At 46.2% G+C, this 16,549-nt stretch overlaps 1 protein-coding gene across 1 annotated transcript in view; it reads left to right on the top strand.

Moving 5' to 3' along the window:
* The first annotated feature begins 2,468 nt into the window (after window positions 1-2,468).
* RSU1 (Ras suppressor protein 1) overlaps window positions 2,469-16,549 on the top strand; it is a 184,576-nt gene continuing 170,495 nt past the window's right edge. Inside the window, exons 1-2 of the mRNA XM_079767374.1 lie at window positions 2,469-2,671; window positions 2,898-3,009. Of these exons, the coding sequence (XP_079623500.1) occupies window positions 2,901-3,009 (109 nt within the window). The 5' untranslated portion in view covers window positions 2,469-2,671; window positions 2,898-2,900. The remainder of the gene's footprint in view (window positions 2,672-2,897; window positions 3,010-16,549) is intronic.

The following is a 16,549-nucleotide window of genomic DNA, read 5'->3' on the forward strand; positions in this document are numbered from 1 at the left end:
ATCAACCAAAGGACTTGTGTGCAAGCATATGAGCCTAACCAGCGGTTAAGGACAACAGGGGGGGTGGGGGCATGTGTGGGGAGGGGTGTGGGATGGGAATGGGGGGATGAGGACAAATATGTGATACCTTAATCAATAAAGAAATTAAAAAAAAAATAAAAAAAATAAAAGTGAACAAACAAACAAAAAAAAAAGAAAGATGAGAACTAATATCTATATATTTACTCTATGCCAGGCATCATTCTCATATATCACTCGCTGAAATAGAATACTAAGAAACATTACCCCCATTTGACAGATGAGAAAAATAAGGTACGAAAAAGTTATATGAAACTTGAGCAATAGAACTGTAATTCTAATCTTAGCAACTGCCCAAGAGAGAGCCTCCGATTAGACCTGAAGGTTTACATGTGAATTAGTTAAACGTGACAATCAAAATGTTTCCATAGACCTATTAAAATTATTAAAAAGGGTGACACTGTTAATGACCTACAGCTCACCTGAGGATATGTTTTTACTGATTTTTTTTAGAGAGTGGGAGAGAGAGAGTGCCCAGGGGGTCGGGGGGGGGGGGGGGGCGGGGGGGAACTGTAGTATATTTCTCCTGATTGGAAGTACTGAAGCATAGACTGTATGTAAGCAGAGAACTTGGCAGTGATACTGTGGAAGCAATTTAAATTCTGGTGAGTATTGACTTATCCATGCAGAACTGGCTACATAATTTGCAAGGCTCAGTGCAAAAGAAAATGTTTTTTAAATTATTAAACATTAAAAATTATTTTAAAATTATTAAATATTTCAAGATGGTGACAGCAGAGCCTTAAACCAAGTGTGGGGCCCATGTAAGCATGGAGCTTTGGGTAACTGCATAGGTGGCATACCCAGGAAGCTGGTTCTGTTTCCATATTATAAAAATCTGGAACTTAGGGACACATTTCATAAAGAACTAGAGGGCTGATGCACGAAATTCGTGCAAGGGCCTTGGCCCCAGCCCCCACCCTCCACCACCTCTGCCTCAGCCCCAGCCCGCTGTGGGTTTGTTCCGAAGAAAGGACGTCTGGAAAAACATCCGGAAGGACATCCGGTCTAATTAGTATATTACCCTTTTATTATTATATATTGCACTGGTAAAGTGAAGAGAATGAGAGGAGAGTTACAAGGGAGTGAAAAGAATTTCTGGAAAACATGATGTGAATGGAAGCATGCTGACAAATGAAACAGAAAGACATTGCAGCCCAAAATAATTTCGAGAGAAATGCAGCGGAATTGGGAATCGATTTTCCGGGTGCTACGTAGATGTGGGGTTGGTAGGTGCAGTTTAAGAAGGTGAAACCAGAAGTAATAGAACAGCCATAGCTGGTGCTCATAATTCATTTCCCTCCATCAGCAAAGGCAGTCTTGTGATTACAGAGAGGCATAACACTGGGTTCTCACCTCTAAAGACAAGCAGCCCAGGGAAAATTAATGCTGAGCTAGGAGGGAAACAAACACACATCAACAACAGAAGAGCTACCACACCTGCTATCTAGAAAAATCCGCTCAGACCTTCATGCTTGAATATGAAATGATAACTAAGAATCATCAGACAGAGAATTACAGCAGCAAGAATGGGAAAGAACTAGATTAAACACGCATAAAAAGGGTTACTTGAGGGATCGTAATTTAGTAAACAGAGGTACCCCAGCAAGATGTATACAAAGAAATGTCGGTGGGAACCCAGAAATCAAGTGAAATCAGATAACCACTCAGCTGGAGAGACAGAATCAGTCTAAGGTAGAGCAGTAAGTTAGTGGGTTCCTAATCTTCAAGAATACTTCATTGGATTTCAAGCAATAAAGACGAAGGTAAAGCTGCAAGATCGTCGAGATTTCGTAAAGGTTACAAGAAAAAGAACATCAGCTAGAAACGCTAGTAAAAAAAATGAAAACTGTATAATGAAATCACCATTCAAATACAAAGCATATGAAAGAATTTTGAGAGTAGTATTAGAAAAGAGAGGTCATTTGTTTATCTTGGTATTTCCCTCTTCCTGTGACACAGGGGTCCCTGGCTGGGCGCTGGGGACACAGACCACCAGGCACTTCGTCTTTGACGAGCTCATCATATGGCGGGGGGCACACTCAGGGGCAGGGGACTCACGGTGGCAACTTCTGATGGGTGGGTTCACAGCCACAGAAGCAGGACCCGAGAAAAGGGTCCCTTCTCGCTTCCCCAGGACCCAACACACCGTCGCTTCCTGAGCTTCCCCACTTTCATCCGCGGCGCCTCCACCCAACTGAGCCTGCGCCAACACCAACGCGCACGCGCCACCTCCGGCCCAATCAGAATCTCCAAACCCAAATTCCAGGTGGAAGGACCAATCGCGGGGTGGGGCGGGATCTTCAGGCCGACGCACGGACGTGATTGGTCGGTTGCGGGGGGACACGCGTTCTTCTTTAGGCGAAGCCTCGCCCGCCGGCCAAACGTAGTAAACTGTTCTCCTAATTTGGGAAGGGTCCAGCGCGGGCCTGGGCGGGGCGGCACCGATGCGCCTGCGCAGAGCGTCCGCCCGGGAGCGCTCTCTGTTTGGGTATCGCTGTAGCTTGGGTGGAGTGCATCTCTCACCCGCAAAACGCGCCCCGCGGGAGCCTGCAGAGTCCACGTTACCACCTGTTAGGTGCTGCCCTCTGAGGTGAGTGTGGGTGGCATTGCACTTGGCTTTGCTTGCCTCCGCGCGGTTTGAGGGGTGCTGGACCCTTTCCCCTTCCCCGCCCCGCCCCATCCTCCAGCTTGCACCCGTCCCTTGCCCACTTTCCAGGGCCCGGGGGAAGCCCAGAGTGCCCAGCAGAGTTCTCTCCTTTCTGCGTCGGCACCCTCCTGCCTTCACCCACGTGCGTTGCTGTTGTCGTTTGGTACAGATCATGTCCAAGTCTCTGAAAAAGTTGGTAGAGGAGAGTCGGGAGAAGAACCAGCCGGAAGTGGACATGAGTGACCGCGGCATCTCCAACATGCTGGATGTCAACGGCCTGTGTGAGTGCCAGGGCCGGGCCTTCCCCTGGGAGGGGCTGGAAGGGCTTCCAAGTTTCCCCAGCAACTGCCGGCCCTTGTGTGCGAGGTTGGAATGGCTTATAGTCCACCCTCCGCTTGGAAACATCACTTGTCGAGACCTTAGCTCAGAAAGTTTGCAGTCAGAACGCGTTCCCTTTTGCCTGGAAAACGCGCGTGGGGGCCCGGGCAGGAATCACACAGATGGCTGCTGCTGTACCTCAGCAGTTGTCCATGCGGATGTATGGCATTTGGGTGGGTTGTCCACACGGTTTACTGAATAGCCACTTTATTTTTTAATTGAGAATCATTTTTTGAATTCTTCTTCTTTTCTCCTAATATAGTCTTTGGCCCCTGAACAAATGCCGCACAAATGTTACGTGATACGTGTTCTTGTGCCTGGAGTATGTTAAACATTTCTTGACTCATTACCATTTTGTGGGTCTGTTCTCCTTAGTTTAGACTTTTTTGTTATTTCCAGCTTGTGCTATTGTGATGTCTTCCTAACTTTCCCACTTGCCTCCAGGTTTACTGACCCTGTGGTCTAGTCTCTATTGCTCGCAGTGCTATTTTTTTCTGTAACACAGGTCTCTCCTGTTATTCTGTCCTTTAAACCAGGGAATCAGGGAATGCAAACTCAAAGGTCTGGGGGGTAGTCATAACCTCCTTAATAGTATCCCACCTACTGCTCAGATTCAAACAGTTGTTACCACCTGGAGAAGTTTGCTCAGTGTTGCCAGAATGTTTTTGTTTGTTTGTTTTGTTTTTTTAAGAAACCAAGTATCCAGGTGACATTTACCAAATTTCAGAAGTTGGCGATTAATTTCAGTATTTGAAAAATACTTTATAAAGGTGAAATAAAATACTCTTCAGGCTGAATGTGGCTTCAGTTTGGACCTTCTCTCTTAAACACCTCTGGTTGTTCATTACCAACAGTAATTCTCCAGTTTCCTTGGCGTGACATGCAGGTCCTTCCTGCATCTGACCACAGCCTACCTTAGGCCCCGTCCCCTCCATGCATTTGGTGTCCCAGCCATTCTACCTCATTGCCCTTCCTGAGCCAGGGCACACGCTTTCAGGTTTGTATACCTTTACAAGCATTGTTTCCTCCCTCTTCACTCTTCTGTACCCAAAATATTTTTACTGTTTATCAAGAGTCAGCTCAGACGTCCCAGCCTAGGTAAAGCCTCTGTCTGTTCCAAGCTGACATAGCTAGTTAACCCTCTCTTCTGTGAAGTTAGACATACCTTGTTTCATGACCCTTGTTACACAGGATTGTAACATGCGGTTTCTCCTCCCCACTGGGAACCTGGAGGGGCTTAACGGTGTGCAAAATTCATATTTGCCTTCTTTCTAATATTGCCTGGAACACAGTAGGTACTCGTAACGGTTGATGGATGAAAGAAAGAAGGCTGGATTAGGCCTGTGAGTTTATGAGATCCACACTAGTTTGTGACAGCGGAGAAGAAGGGGAGCGGTCCAGGAGACCCCAAAATATAATGGATTGCTTCTTAGGCCTGGAGAGAGCAGAGTCAGGTTTACTGTGACTCTGTGGTTTGTGCCTGGGACAGACATGGGGGATGGTGCCATTGATACATCTCTGAAAAGTTGATGAAAATTTGTAAACTCTTAGGAGATACTACCTGCCATTAAGCTCAGCTTTTGTGAGCTAATTAGCATCTCAGCCTCCTGCTACGTGTTGGCCTCTCTCAGTGGTGATGGCTTCTCAGGGGCAGCAACAGAGCAGATGTCTCTGGTGCTGAATTGGCACTTGTGGACCTGGATGTGTCCCCGAGCTGGTCCTGCCGATCACCGGGGACACCGCTGCAGTGGAGGGAGGAGGTGGGGAGCGGCCAGGAGGAGGCCTGGCTCTGCCGTACTCCTGGCCCCATGGCTTTCTGCTCCCTGGCACGCCTTTTCTCATGGGCTGGAAGAAAGAGGTTGCTTTCAGCAGAAAAACATTATATTTCTCAGCTTCAAGAGGATTTTTTTTTTCTGTAATATTTATAAGTAAGGAGAGTGGTGTAGCTATTTTGGTTTAGTTGCATTATCTCTTTGAGGCCTTGACTTTTACTGAAGAAAAAAGAGTCACTTGCTTCCTGAAAAAGATGTTTCCGTCGTCATATGAGGTGGTGGAAAGTAAGATCATTCTTAATTTTTCCAGGAGAGCATACTAAAGGAAGAGTGTACTTCCTGGCGAGTTCAGTGGGAGAGAGTTTGGCCTCGAGTGTGTGTAGACCCAAGGAGTGGCTGACTTCTGGAGCCGGGAGGGTCCTGAATGCCTTCCAAAGTCAATTCCTCCTGGAATCCATGCATCAGTAGTGCACATCGTATTTTACATATTAAAATATTTGACGAGATTATGTTAATTGCAGCATGAGAAGTCACAGCCTTTTACTTGTAACATTTTTAGCTGTTATCATGTAGTTTTATGAATAGTTTTATTGGTTTAGTGCTAAGATAAGCCTCTTATCTTTGGAGAAACTGAAAAAAAAAAGTAAGGACATTAAAGGGAAATTATGAGACACAATAACCATTCTCTTCCACTGAACTCCCCAGGAAGTATGTTCATTCCTATCTCGTAAAAGATAAGAATGGATATTTGTACTTATTCTCACAGGAGCTGTCCATCTGTCTGTCTGCTGGGGAGAGTTGTGTCTTAGAAGCGCAGCACCTCCTCTGAGACAGTACTTGGCTTTAAAAAATGTTTTCCGGAGCTTAGAGACCAAAAGCTTTGATGGAGAAAACCTCCCAGGCCAGAGACAGCCAGCAGACAGGCTCTAGAGTTCCCTGCCCGATGCTGGACACGGTGCTCAGAAGTGGGGCCTTGGAGTGGAATAGAGTGGCTTCAGATTCTCCATCTTCTCCTTACTGCTGTGAAACTGGAGAGAAGCTGCTTAACCTTTCTGAGCCTCAGTTTCCTCTTGGTCAAATGGAGATGTAAGTACCCATTTGGTTGGATTGGTTTAGTGCTAAGGGCACTGATGTATGTCAGCTGCTGAGCACTATGCCTGCACATGAAATGTTAACTATACATGGGAAGTTCCAGATGGAACTTGGTAAGCCTCAGCTATCACCAGTTCCACCATATTGGCCTGAACCAAGAAGAGCATGGTTAATTAGACAGAGTGAGGGATTTTTGTCCTGTGGGATTTTTGTTTAAATCTTTTTTTTTTTTTTATTGATTTCAGAGAGGAAGGGAAAGGGAGAGAAACATCAACGATGAGAGAGAATCATCCGTCACTGCCTGCTGCACGCCCCCCCACTGGGGATCGAGCCCACAATCCAGGCATGTGCCCGGAATTGAACCTGGGACCCTTCAGTCCACAGGCCGACAACTCTCTCCACTGAGCCAAACCGGCGAGGGCCTGTGTGGATGTTTTTACGTGGCTTATTAGGATCTGGAGGGTATGGTACTTTTGCCTAGGGTTGTTATAGATTTAGATTGCTGTTATTTTTTTAATTACCCCTCATTTTTTCTTTTTCTTCATTGTTTTCCTATATGATGTGTAATCTGCACACATGTTCTCTTTAAAGCTTCCAAGTGTAACGACACCGATTTTGTTCATTTTATTAAAGAACTTTCACTGCAGAAACTCTCCCACACAGCAGCTGTCTTCACTGGATGCTTTTGAAGGGTCCTGTAATCCGATTCCGGGAGCGAGAATCCCAGCAGGAGCCTGCAAGACTTTCCCCATTTCTTTTACTTAAGTCTTTTGTGACGTTTTAATCTCTTCAAGTTTATTACCCTCTGGGTGTTCAGGCCTTTATCAGTGTTTTTTTTTCAGGTTAGTCTGAAATATCTTTCAGATCAATCTTAAAAAAAATAACCTGCCTCGGAGGTCTTTCTAAAGGAGCCTATAAAATAATCCACAAAAGTACTCATAGGTTCTCTGGTTTCAAAAGCTGTGTTAAACCTGGAAGTAGTCACCTCTGTTAGGAATTATCAGTTACAGACATACCTTGTTTTATTGTACTTCACAGATATTGCTAATTTTTACAAATGGAAGTCAAAGACCCTCCAGCACAAAGGGATTATGACTCGATTTATTGCGATACTGGCTTTATGGAGGTAGTCTGGGACTGAACCTGCAGTATCTCTGAGTGTGCCTGTAGGTTGTCTTTGAGGGGAAGGTTAAAGAGCTGGGAAGACCATGTCTTGTTAGCTGTAATCTTTATTAAGACCTTTTATATTTCGACTCCTCTAAGTTGCCTGTATATGCCCACCTTTGTGTTTCTTTGTGGTTTCCTTTTTGTGTGTGTTTTTTAAAAGTTCATCTTTATTGTTGAAAGTATTACAGATGTCCTCTCTCATTTCCTCATTGACCCTCTCCACCCTGCAATAAATATCTTGGCCTGGGCAGCCCTTTTCTCTCCCCAGCTAACTAATCCCTCCCTTGTCACTTAATGCTTATAAAAGAAAGAATGATTTATCTATCTACATAACGCCATTGAGATGCTTCCCCACCATCCCATCCAGCCTGGGTTCAGTGGCTCTTTTGGGCCTGGTATGCTTGCTTCTGTTATCTCTGTACTTGGCATTGTGCTTGGGGAAAGTTGATTGAAGAAGGATGCTATTGCATTAATTAAGATGAGCTAGGGTGGACAGCATAGCACAGCGGAGGGAATGTTGCCTCTGTGTCCCTGCCACAGACTTCTCCCCGACTTTCCAGAGGGAACAGTTTACAACCATCAGGAACATGATAGAACTGTTTAGTGTTCAATTTTTTATTTTAGGACAGAGTAGGAACAAAATGTTTCATCCAGGTAGGAAATAAAATGAAAAAATTGTGACCCCTTTGATATAACTGAACTAATAATGAATGACCTTTTACAATTTTTCAATCATTGGGCATTTCGGTTCCCATCAGCCATGGCTTCTTTTTTGTGAGCAGCTTTATGTTACTAGCAGTCTAACCTTGGGCAAGTCACGTAACCTCTCTGTGCCTCAGGTTTTGCATCTGTGAAATGGAAATAGTAAGAGTAGCTACTTCATAGAATTGCTGAGTCATTATCTGTGAACTGTCTTGAATACCATCTAGCATGTCTTGGTCCATTCATTCGGGCTGGGTGGCTTATAAGTGACAGAAATTTATTTCTCATGGTTCTGGAGGCTGGAAGTCTAAGATCAAGGAATGGGCAGATTCCCTGTCTGGTGTGGACCCACTTCCTGTTACATAGATGGCCGTCTCACTGTGTCCTCACCTGGTAAAAAGGACAAGGGATCTCTTTGGAGTCTCTTTATAAAGGGCACTAATACCTAATTTATGAAGGCTCAGCCCTCATGACCTCATCACCTCCCAAAGGCCCCCCTCTCCTAATACCATCACAACATAGGGGTTAGGTTTCAGTATATGACTTTTAGGGGGAAACCCAAACATTCAGTCTATCTCATGGCACATATTAGTCTTAATATCCACTACTATTAATATTTTAAACTTTTATCTATGATTATGTAAAATATGCAAAACAGTGTCTCTTTAGTGTTTTGAATTCTCGGTCATGGCACTTCTCCAGTGGTCTTCACCTCTTGTCTCACTGGTTCATAAAGTCTGGGCACCCAGTGCCTCCTTCCTCATCTGACTGAGATTTCCTGGGAGACATTAAGTGGGTATGTCAGTGTGATGGGGTCAGGAGCCAGGGACCGTGTGGGAGGTGGCTGGACAGCTGGGTGTTTCACAGGATTTTAGTTGTAGTGTGCTCCTGTCTGTTGAGGATGACAGGCATTAAAACTGTTGTCAGTTTTTCAACTAATAACTAAGATACTGTATGTCACCCTATAGCTATTTATTGAATGTATTTATTTTTGTGATGGGCACAATGTAAGCTGAGTCTTTGGGAGCTTCTTCACTGTTGAATCTTTAAATTACCCAGTGATTAATTAATATTTGCTAAGTTAAGAAAACTGTAAGCTGGTTAATGGATTAGAAGTAGCTAGATTCTTTTTTTTGAAGTAGCTAGATTTTTATAAGAAACCATAACACCCATTGCTTTGCCATTATAGCCAGCTTTTAATTGTGATAAAAAGTGCTAGAGTTGATATGGAAATAATTGCAAACCAGATCCTAGATCCTCTTTTCATAAATTTACAAGAACCTGGTTTAAATAATTCAATCTAGATAACTGAGATACATTATTACAAAGCAAAAACTAGAATTGATTTCTTAACATTACATAAAGGTCTCTTGCTTCATTGAATAGCAAGTTTGTGCAGGTTGATTTATTTTTTTACTTTTTAAGGCAAAAGCATAAAAATGTGGCCTAGTAACAGTCCAGGTAGGTCAAGTGCCAGAGCAGCATGGGTCAGTGTGGAGCCTCGGCATTTTCCTCAGGCTTCCTCAGCTCACATGCACCATCATGCACTCCTGCTTGGGCAGTTGCTTCCTCTTGCCCCGTCATGCCTCTTTCTTCAGGTGAAGGGATATCCTCTTTTATGGTACTTCATCCTAGAAGCTTATCGCCAAAGAAACCTCCCTTTGCCATGGTCTGTCTGGTCCAAAGCATCTTTGTGATTGGGGCGTTTCATAACTGCAGTGCGGCCTGAAGCCTCTGCTGCAGGCACAGGGGCTTCCGAATAGAGAGGCACTGATGGGTGAGTTTCCCGGTGAGAGATAGGGCGAATGGAATTTGCCATTGCCCCTTGGGGCATATTTCATCAGTGTGTGATGTTTCACAGTGCTGGGCTGCCATGCACAATACCACAGATGAGATGGCGGGGGAGGGGACTTAAACAACAGACATTTTCTTACAGTTTGAAAGGCTGGAAGTCCAAGATCAAGGTGTAGGCAGGGCAGGTTTCTCTTGAGGCATCTCTCCTTGTCTTGCGATGGATGCCTTCTCGCTGTGTCCTCACAGGGTGTTCCCTCTGAGCATGCCTGTCCCTGGTGTCTCTCTGTGTGTCCACTTTCTTTGTCTCTTACGGATACAGTCAGTTTGGATTATGGCTCACCTTAATGGCTGCATTTTAACTTGTTTAAAGGTCCTGTCTCCAAATACAGTGACATTCTGAGATACTGGGGGTTAGGGCTTCAACACAGGAATCTTAGGAGCCACAGTTCACCCCATCACATCTACATTAGAGGTTCTGAATGGTTCATGCTTGACTACTTATAGTGGGGCAAATGCTTCTCACTTATAACATCACCCCTTGCTGCAGCATTTACAGATGAGCAAGCAGAAGGTGATCTAGAGGTTGTAAGTCCCAGCATCACACAGTTAGTGGCAGAATCAGAGCTCACACTTAAGTGTATCTACAACCTTTGTTCTACAATAACTGTGCTGTGTTGTTTCCCACCCCTGAAGTGTAACAGAGGTCTGGCTCAGATGTTAAGGAGTGGGATTTCTGGGGTGCCTGGGACAGCAGGCCTTGCTACAAGGCATTCACTTTCAGAATTCTTGAAAACTCTGGATCAAAAAAAAAAAAAAAGTATCATTTGGGTAGCCTGCAGCCTGGAAACTTAGGTTTATCGTATTTTTTTTTCTTTATTTTACTTTTTTCATCCCCATATATCCCCCCTTATACCCTCTTCCAGCTCTGTTGTCCACGTCCATGAGTTCTTTCTCTCTTTTATTTTTTGGCTCAATCCCTCTACTCCCCCAGCTTCACTCCCAGAACTGTCAGCCTGCTCTCTGTCTATGAGTGTGTCTTACCATATTGTTGCAGAGCTTTAACTGTGGAGGAAAACACTAGAAGCAACTTATTCTCTATCTGGTCAGTATTAACTGTGAACCCTTCTTTTTCCTTATGGTTTTCCAAAAAACTATTAATCTTAACTGAATTTAGTGATCAGATGTGAGATGTCTTTGCACTGTATATTAATTCATTTTTTCTGTCTTCAAACTTAGAACATTAGTTCAGAACACTCTATGAAGTCTGGTGCTAGAGAAGATAATGTTTGGGAAATATTGGTTCATCTATATATATAAAAGCCCAGCGACTGGAAAGGCGAAATGACCAGAATGACTGGTGGCTATGACGTGCACTGTGGCAGCCAATCAGCCTGATCCAGGCCCTGACTGGCCCCCACACCCCCGGCTGATCTGGCCCCCGATTGGCCCCCAACACCCCAATTGAGGGTGGGCTAGCCGGCCAATTGCTGCAGCCCCTCCCCCCAGCTGGCCATGCCCCTGATCAGAGCGGGGCCAGCTGGCCAACCACCTACGGGCCCAGCCCCCGATCAGCCCCCAACACCTCGATTGGGGGCGGGGCCATCCAGCCAATTGCCCTCGGCCCCTCTCCCCCACCAGCCCAGCCCGATGGGCCCCCATTGGAGCGGGCCGGCTGGACCCCACCCATGCATGAATTCGTGCATCGGGCCTCTTGTATACCATAACAGAATAAACCTGAATTACATCAAATGGTACTGTTAGTTATCATTTACCGGTGTTTCGTAAAGAATTTTTCATTTAATATATTTTTCTGCACATCTGTTAATTATTCTTCTAGGCTCAGAATATGTCTCAATTTTAAATCCAAACTGGGCCACAGGAAAGACACACATCAGACCACATAGTTAACTGGAAGAGGTCTTGGCCTCTTGTTTTTTTAAGGCATAGTGCAGACCAGAGATTGGTAACCTCAGTATACAAAAGATTGTTTTGCAAATGCTCATATGTAAGTTGGTTTTTTAAGTCTTCAGGCTGTGTGAAAGTTACTTATTTAACCTGTTATGTATTTGTATTCTACAAGGTGTGCCTTCTGTATTAGAAGCATAAAAAGCAGATAATATAATTAAAATGCCATGTATAATGGAGTGTATTAATACACACGCACAAACACATATACGTGCCCTTTGCCAGACGTTGTACTCTCCTTATGGCTTATTTCTTTTGAACCTCACAATTTCATTATGATTATTATCATCCTTTGCTCATCATCTTCCAGGTTATACCTGAGGAAAGGGATTTCTAGAACTTAAGTGACTAGCTCTGAGTCACACAGCTAATAACTAGTGGAGCCAGGCTTGGAACCCAGGCAGTCAGACTTCAGAAGCTGTGTTCTTAGCTTATGCTTTCTCACCTTATTTATGTCACTAACATTATTGACAGGCACATGCACATCCTATCTAATAAAAGAGTAATATGCAAATTGACCATCACACTAAGACACAAGATGGCCGCCCTCATGTGGTCAAAGATGGCTACCCCAATGTGGACTCAAGATGGCCTGCAGGGGAGGGCAGTTGGGGGAGACCAGACCAGCAGGGGAGAGCAGTTGGGAGGGACCAGGCCAGCAGGAGAGGGCAGTTGGGGGAGACCCAGGCCTGCAGGGGAGGGCAGTTGCGGGGGACCAGGCCTGCAGGGGAGGGCAGTTGTGGGCAATCAGGCAAGCAGAGAGGGCAGTTGGGGGAGACCAGACCAGTAGGGGAGGGCAGTTGGGAGGGACCAAGCCTGCAGGGGAGGGCAGTTGGGGGAGACCCAGGCCTGCAGGGGAGGGCAGTTGTGGGCAATCAGGCAAGCAGGGAGGGCAGTCAAGGGTGACCAGGTCAGCAGGGAAGACAATCAGGGGGGACCAGGACTGCAGTGGAGGACAGTTGGGGGGGGGCAGGCCTGTAGGGAAGAGCAGTTGGGGGGGACCAGACCTGCAGGGGAGGGCAGTTGGGGGGAACCAGGCCTGCAGTGGAGGGCAGTTGGGGGGGACCAGGCCTGCAGTGGAGGACAGTTGGGGGGGACCCAGGCCTGCAGGGGAGGGCAGTTGGGGGGGACCAGGCCTGTAGGGAAGAGCAGTTGGGGGGGACCAGACCTGCAGGGGAGGGCAGTTGGGGGGAACCAGGCCTGCAGTGGAGGGCAGTTGGGGGGGACCAGGCCTGCAGTGGAGGACAGTTGGGGGGGACCCAGGCCTGCATGGGAGGGCAGTTGGGGGGGACCAGGCCTGCAGGGGAGGGCAGTTGGGGGGGACCAGGCCTGCAGGGGAGGGCAGTTGTGGGGGCAGGCCTGCAGGGGAGGGCAGCTGGGGAGGGCAGGCCTGCAGGGGAGGGCAGTTGTGGGGGGGCAGGCCTGCAGGGGAAAGCAGTTGGGGGGACCAGGCCTACAGGGGAGGGTAGTTGGGGGGGACCAGGCCTGCAGGGGAGGGCAGCTGGGGAGGGCAGGCCTGCAGGGGAGGGCAGTTGTGGGGGGGCAGGCCTGCAGGGGAGGGCAGCTGGGGAGGGCAGGCCTGCAGGGGAGGGCAGTTGTGGGGGGGCAGGCCTGCAGGGGAAAGCAGTTGGGGGGACCAGACCTGCAGGGGAGGGTAGTTGGGAGGGGAAGGCCTGCAGGGGAGGGCAGTTGGGGGGGACCAGGCCAGCAGGGGAAGGCAGTTAGCAGGGACCAGGCCAGCAGGGAGGGCAGTTAGGGGTGACTGGGCCAGCAGAGGAGGGCAGTTGGGGGGTACCCGGCCTGCAGGGGAGGGCAGTTGGGGGGGACCAGGCCAATGTGTCTGGCACAGTTGTAAGCACTTTGTTTCCTCATCTAGTCTTCATAAAAACCCTTTATGATAGTCCTATTACTAACTTCCTCTTGTGGAATTTTAAATGAGAACAATGAGGCACAGAGAGGTTGAATAATTTGCTCATGGTTTCAGATCTCGTGAGCAGAGAACCCTTTAAATGCTGTTTCCAAACAAGAAACTAATTAATTCTGACCCTGTTTTTTACTGGCCAAATAGAGCAAACAAATATCCACAAATGGCCAAACTGTATGGCATTATTATCCAAAAGATAAAAAGGAATCTTAGTCCATTTTTCTCCCCAAACGAGGACATGGGCAGTATCCAATGCACATGCTTTCCTTTTCAGACAGTATGGTGCATTCTCAACTTCTGTGTATCTCTGGAGATGAGTAAGGAGCTGGCGGGGCACAGCACTTTTTTCTTTCCGGGGCCTGGTGGTGGACGTTTCTCTCCAACTCATTTCTCTCCTTGAGCAGCCTCCAGCTCTGCCTCCCTCCATACCTCTTACCTCAATCCAGAGTCCGGGTTTGCCTGTAAAGGCACACCTCCTTCAGAAGCAGGAAGCGTGGACTCGTATACCTGCTGCCTAAACAGGCGGTGTCCTCAGAGCTCAAAGAGCTGGGAGTCCTTCAGCAGCCTCGACGCATGAGAACCCCTGTGCCGCCTGTTCTCACCCGCACCCATGGTTTGGTCTCACGGGCAGTTCATTGTTGTTTTTACCCTCGGCTTTCAGCTTCTCTCCCTATGACATGCCTTATCCTGACCTCCGGCTGCTTCCTTCCCCAGCCTCAGATAACTAGTTTCCCAGATGGACACCCAGCTGTTCCCAGCTCAGACCTGGTATTTTTTCTGACCAGCTACAGGGTCCCTAGATCTTCTCCTGGCATGATGTCTGTCCCCACAGTCCAGCTCCAGCCTCTTCCCCTGTCCTCTTCTCTCACACACACTGATGTGTCCCCAGTGGCCCCCACAAACCCACGCCTCACTCCAGAGACCATTAGACTTCTCACCCCCAGCCTTCTGCCCGGCAGCGCTCCAACAAGGAGATCGCAGCAGCCTGTGCGTCAGCTGAACCGATGCAGAATTTCCTAATTATTAATAAACATAACCACCATTTTTTGAGAACCTACTCTGTACCAGATACTACTGACATCATCCTGTACTTAAGGAGCAGCATATTTTTTGCGTTTTACCAATGGGAAAAATCATTATGTATTAAGAATGTTAATCCTTTGCCTGTCATAGGCAGTAGTCCCCTTTTATCTGCAAGGGATACAGTCCAAGACCCCCAGTGGATGCCTGAAACCATGGATAGTACTTAATGTCCCAATTGATGCAATCCCACCTTCAATGACCAGCTCCCGGGATGTTCTTACATGTGAATCTCTGCTCTTATTTATGTATCGAAAGAAGTATCGCTTTTTTTGAATGATCACATATGATAAATTGCTTTCTGTTGAGTGAAAGCAATTAATTATGGTTGATGGACCCTTTATCTGTAAATAGAATTCAGTCAAGTAATCAGTTTTAAAAACTTGCTACTAAAGAATTTCCAATTCCTCAAAGTAATTAGTTATGAAGTAAAGGAAGGTTTTCATACTGTGGTGATTTTTTTTGAAGTTTTAAATTATGAATGAAATGTAAAAAAATGTTTTTCTGATCCTGAGTGTATTGATGAATATGATATTTGTATTATATCTTGGTACCAAACATTTTATTGTCTTCTTCACTTTAATATATTGTCAGAAGCTGCATATTGAAGAAGATCTGAATCTATATCTTACTACCATGGGTGAAATAACTTCAGCCATGCGACATGGCAGGCATTTTAATCATGCATCGTGGAGACGCAGAACCCAAATTGGTCAGCATTGTTTCCTGGTGCTGACATCTGGCCACTCCCACATCCCGGTGGAGTCTCTGAATCAGCGTTGTGTAGGGCTGTTGCTATGTCTAGCCTACTGGGGAGCCAACATGGAAAAGCCATTTGGACCATTTTTCGACATAAAGAAATAAAGTTCAAATTAATTCTTTCTGGTCTGCAACTTGGGAGGAAACAAATTAACATAGGATACTGTATGCAGTGTAATTCGAGGGGTAGCACAGAATTTGTTTATTTTTTTTTAATTTCAGAGAGGAAGAGAGGGAGAAAGAGAGAGAAACATCAGTGATGAGAGAGAATCATTGATTGGCTGCCTCCTGCAAGCCCCACACTGGGGTTGGAGCCTGCAACCCAGGGATGTGCCCTGACAGGGAATCAAATTGTGACCTCCTGGTTCATAGGTCAATGCTCAACCACTGAGCCACACCAGCCGGGTGTAGTACAGAATTTGAATGGTGCCCCCTGGAGTTGTCTAACAAGGTGGCCCTCTTTGAATATCCCAGGAGGTACGGTGGTTCTCCCAACATGGCAATATTTGATACCACAGGAGCTGTCAAGAAGGGGTGACCATGGGCCTTCTGATGAAAGCAGTGTGTTTCTGATTGCTTCAGTTCAGAGTGCAGTCCACTTTTTGTGGCCAATGTTATAGAACCTTTCGTTTGTAACCCAAAGATGGCTGGTTCCGACCTGTGACAAGATTGCAGGAACTTTCAGGCCTCATACCACTTAGTGTATTTTCAGGTCTCATTCCCCTAGTGTCATCCTGGCCGTGTTTTTCTCTGGATGTAAATGTCATGCTGTAAAGCCAGAACTTTCTACCTTCTCTAAAGTGCTACCAAAGGGATAATTTGCTTTCTAATTTACCAAAATGAAACTAGAGACAATTTCCAGTGTGCCACATCTTTGTGATATGTTGGGTTATTTTGAAAGCAAGCCGATAATTTCATCTTAGGGGGCTGTGGATTTTATCATGCTTATTTTTCTCATCTCGTGCTGCCTACTTTGTGCTGCAGAAGAAGGAAAAAAACTGAACCTATTTTACATAATATCTGCTTCCATTGTGTTATCTAGAAAAGGCAATTCTTTTTCTAGTAGTGTTTAGTTCGTCCTTTTATTTTTCTGAGTTTATTTCATTGAGATATTGGCTGCTCCCTCCTGTCCTGTACCTTCCCTGTTTTCCTTCTCAGATGTGGAAGCTGGGATGGCTTCCATAACCT

The sequence above is a fragment of the Cnephaeus nilssonii genome, assembly GCF_951640355.1.
Source record: "Cnephaeus nilssonii genome assembly, chromosome: 1".
NCBI lineage: Eukaryota > Metazoa > Chordata > Mammalia > Chiroptera > Vespertilionidae > Cnephaeus > Cnephaeus nilssonii.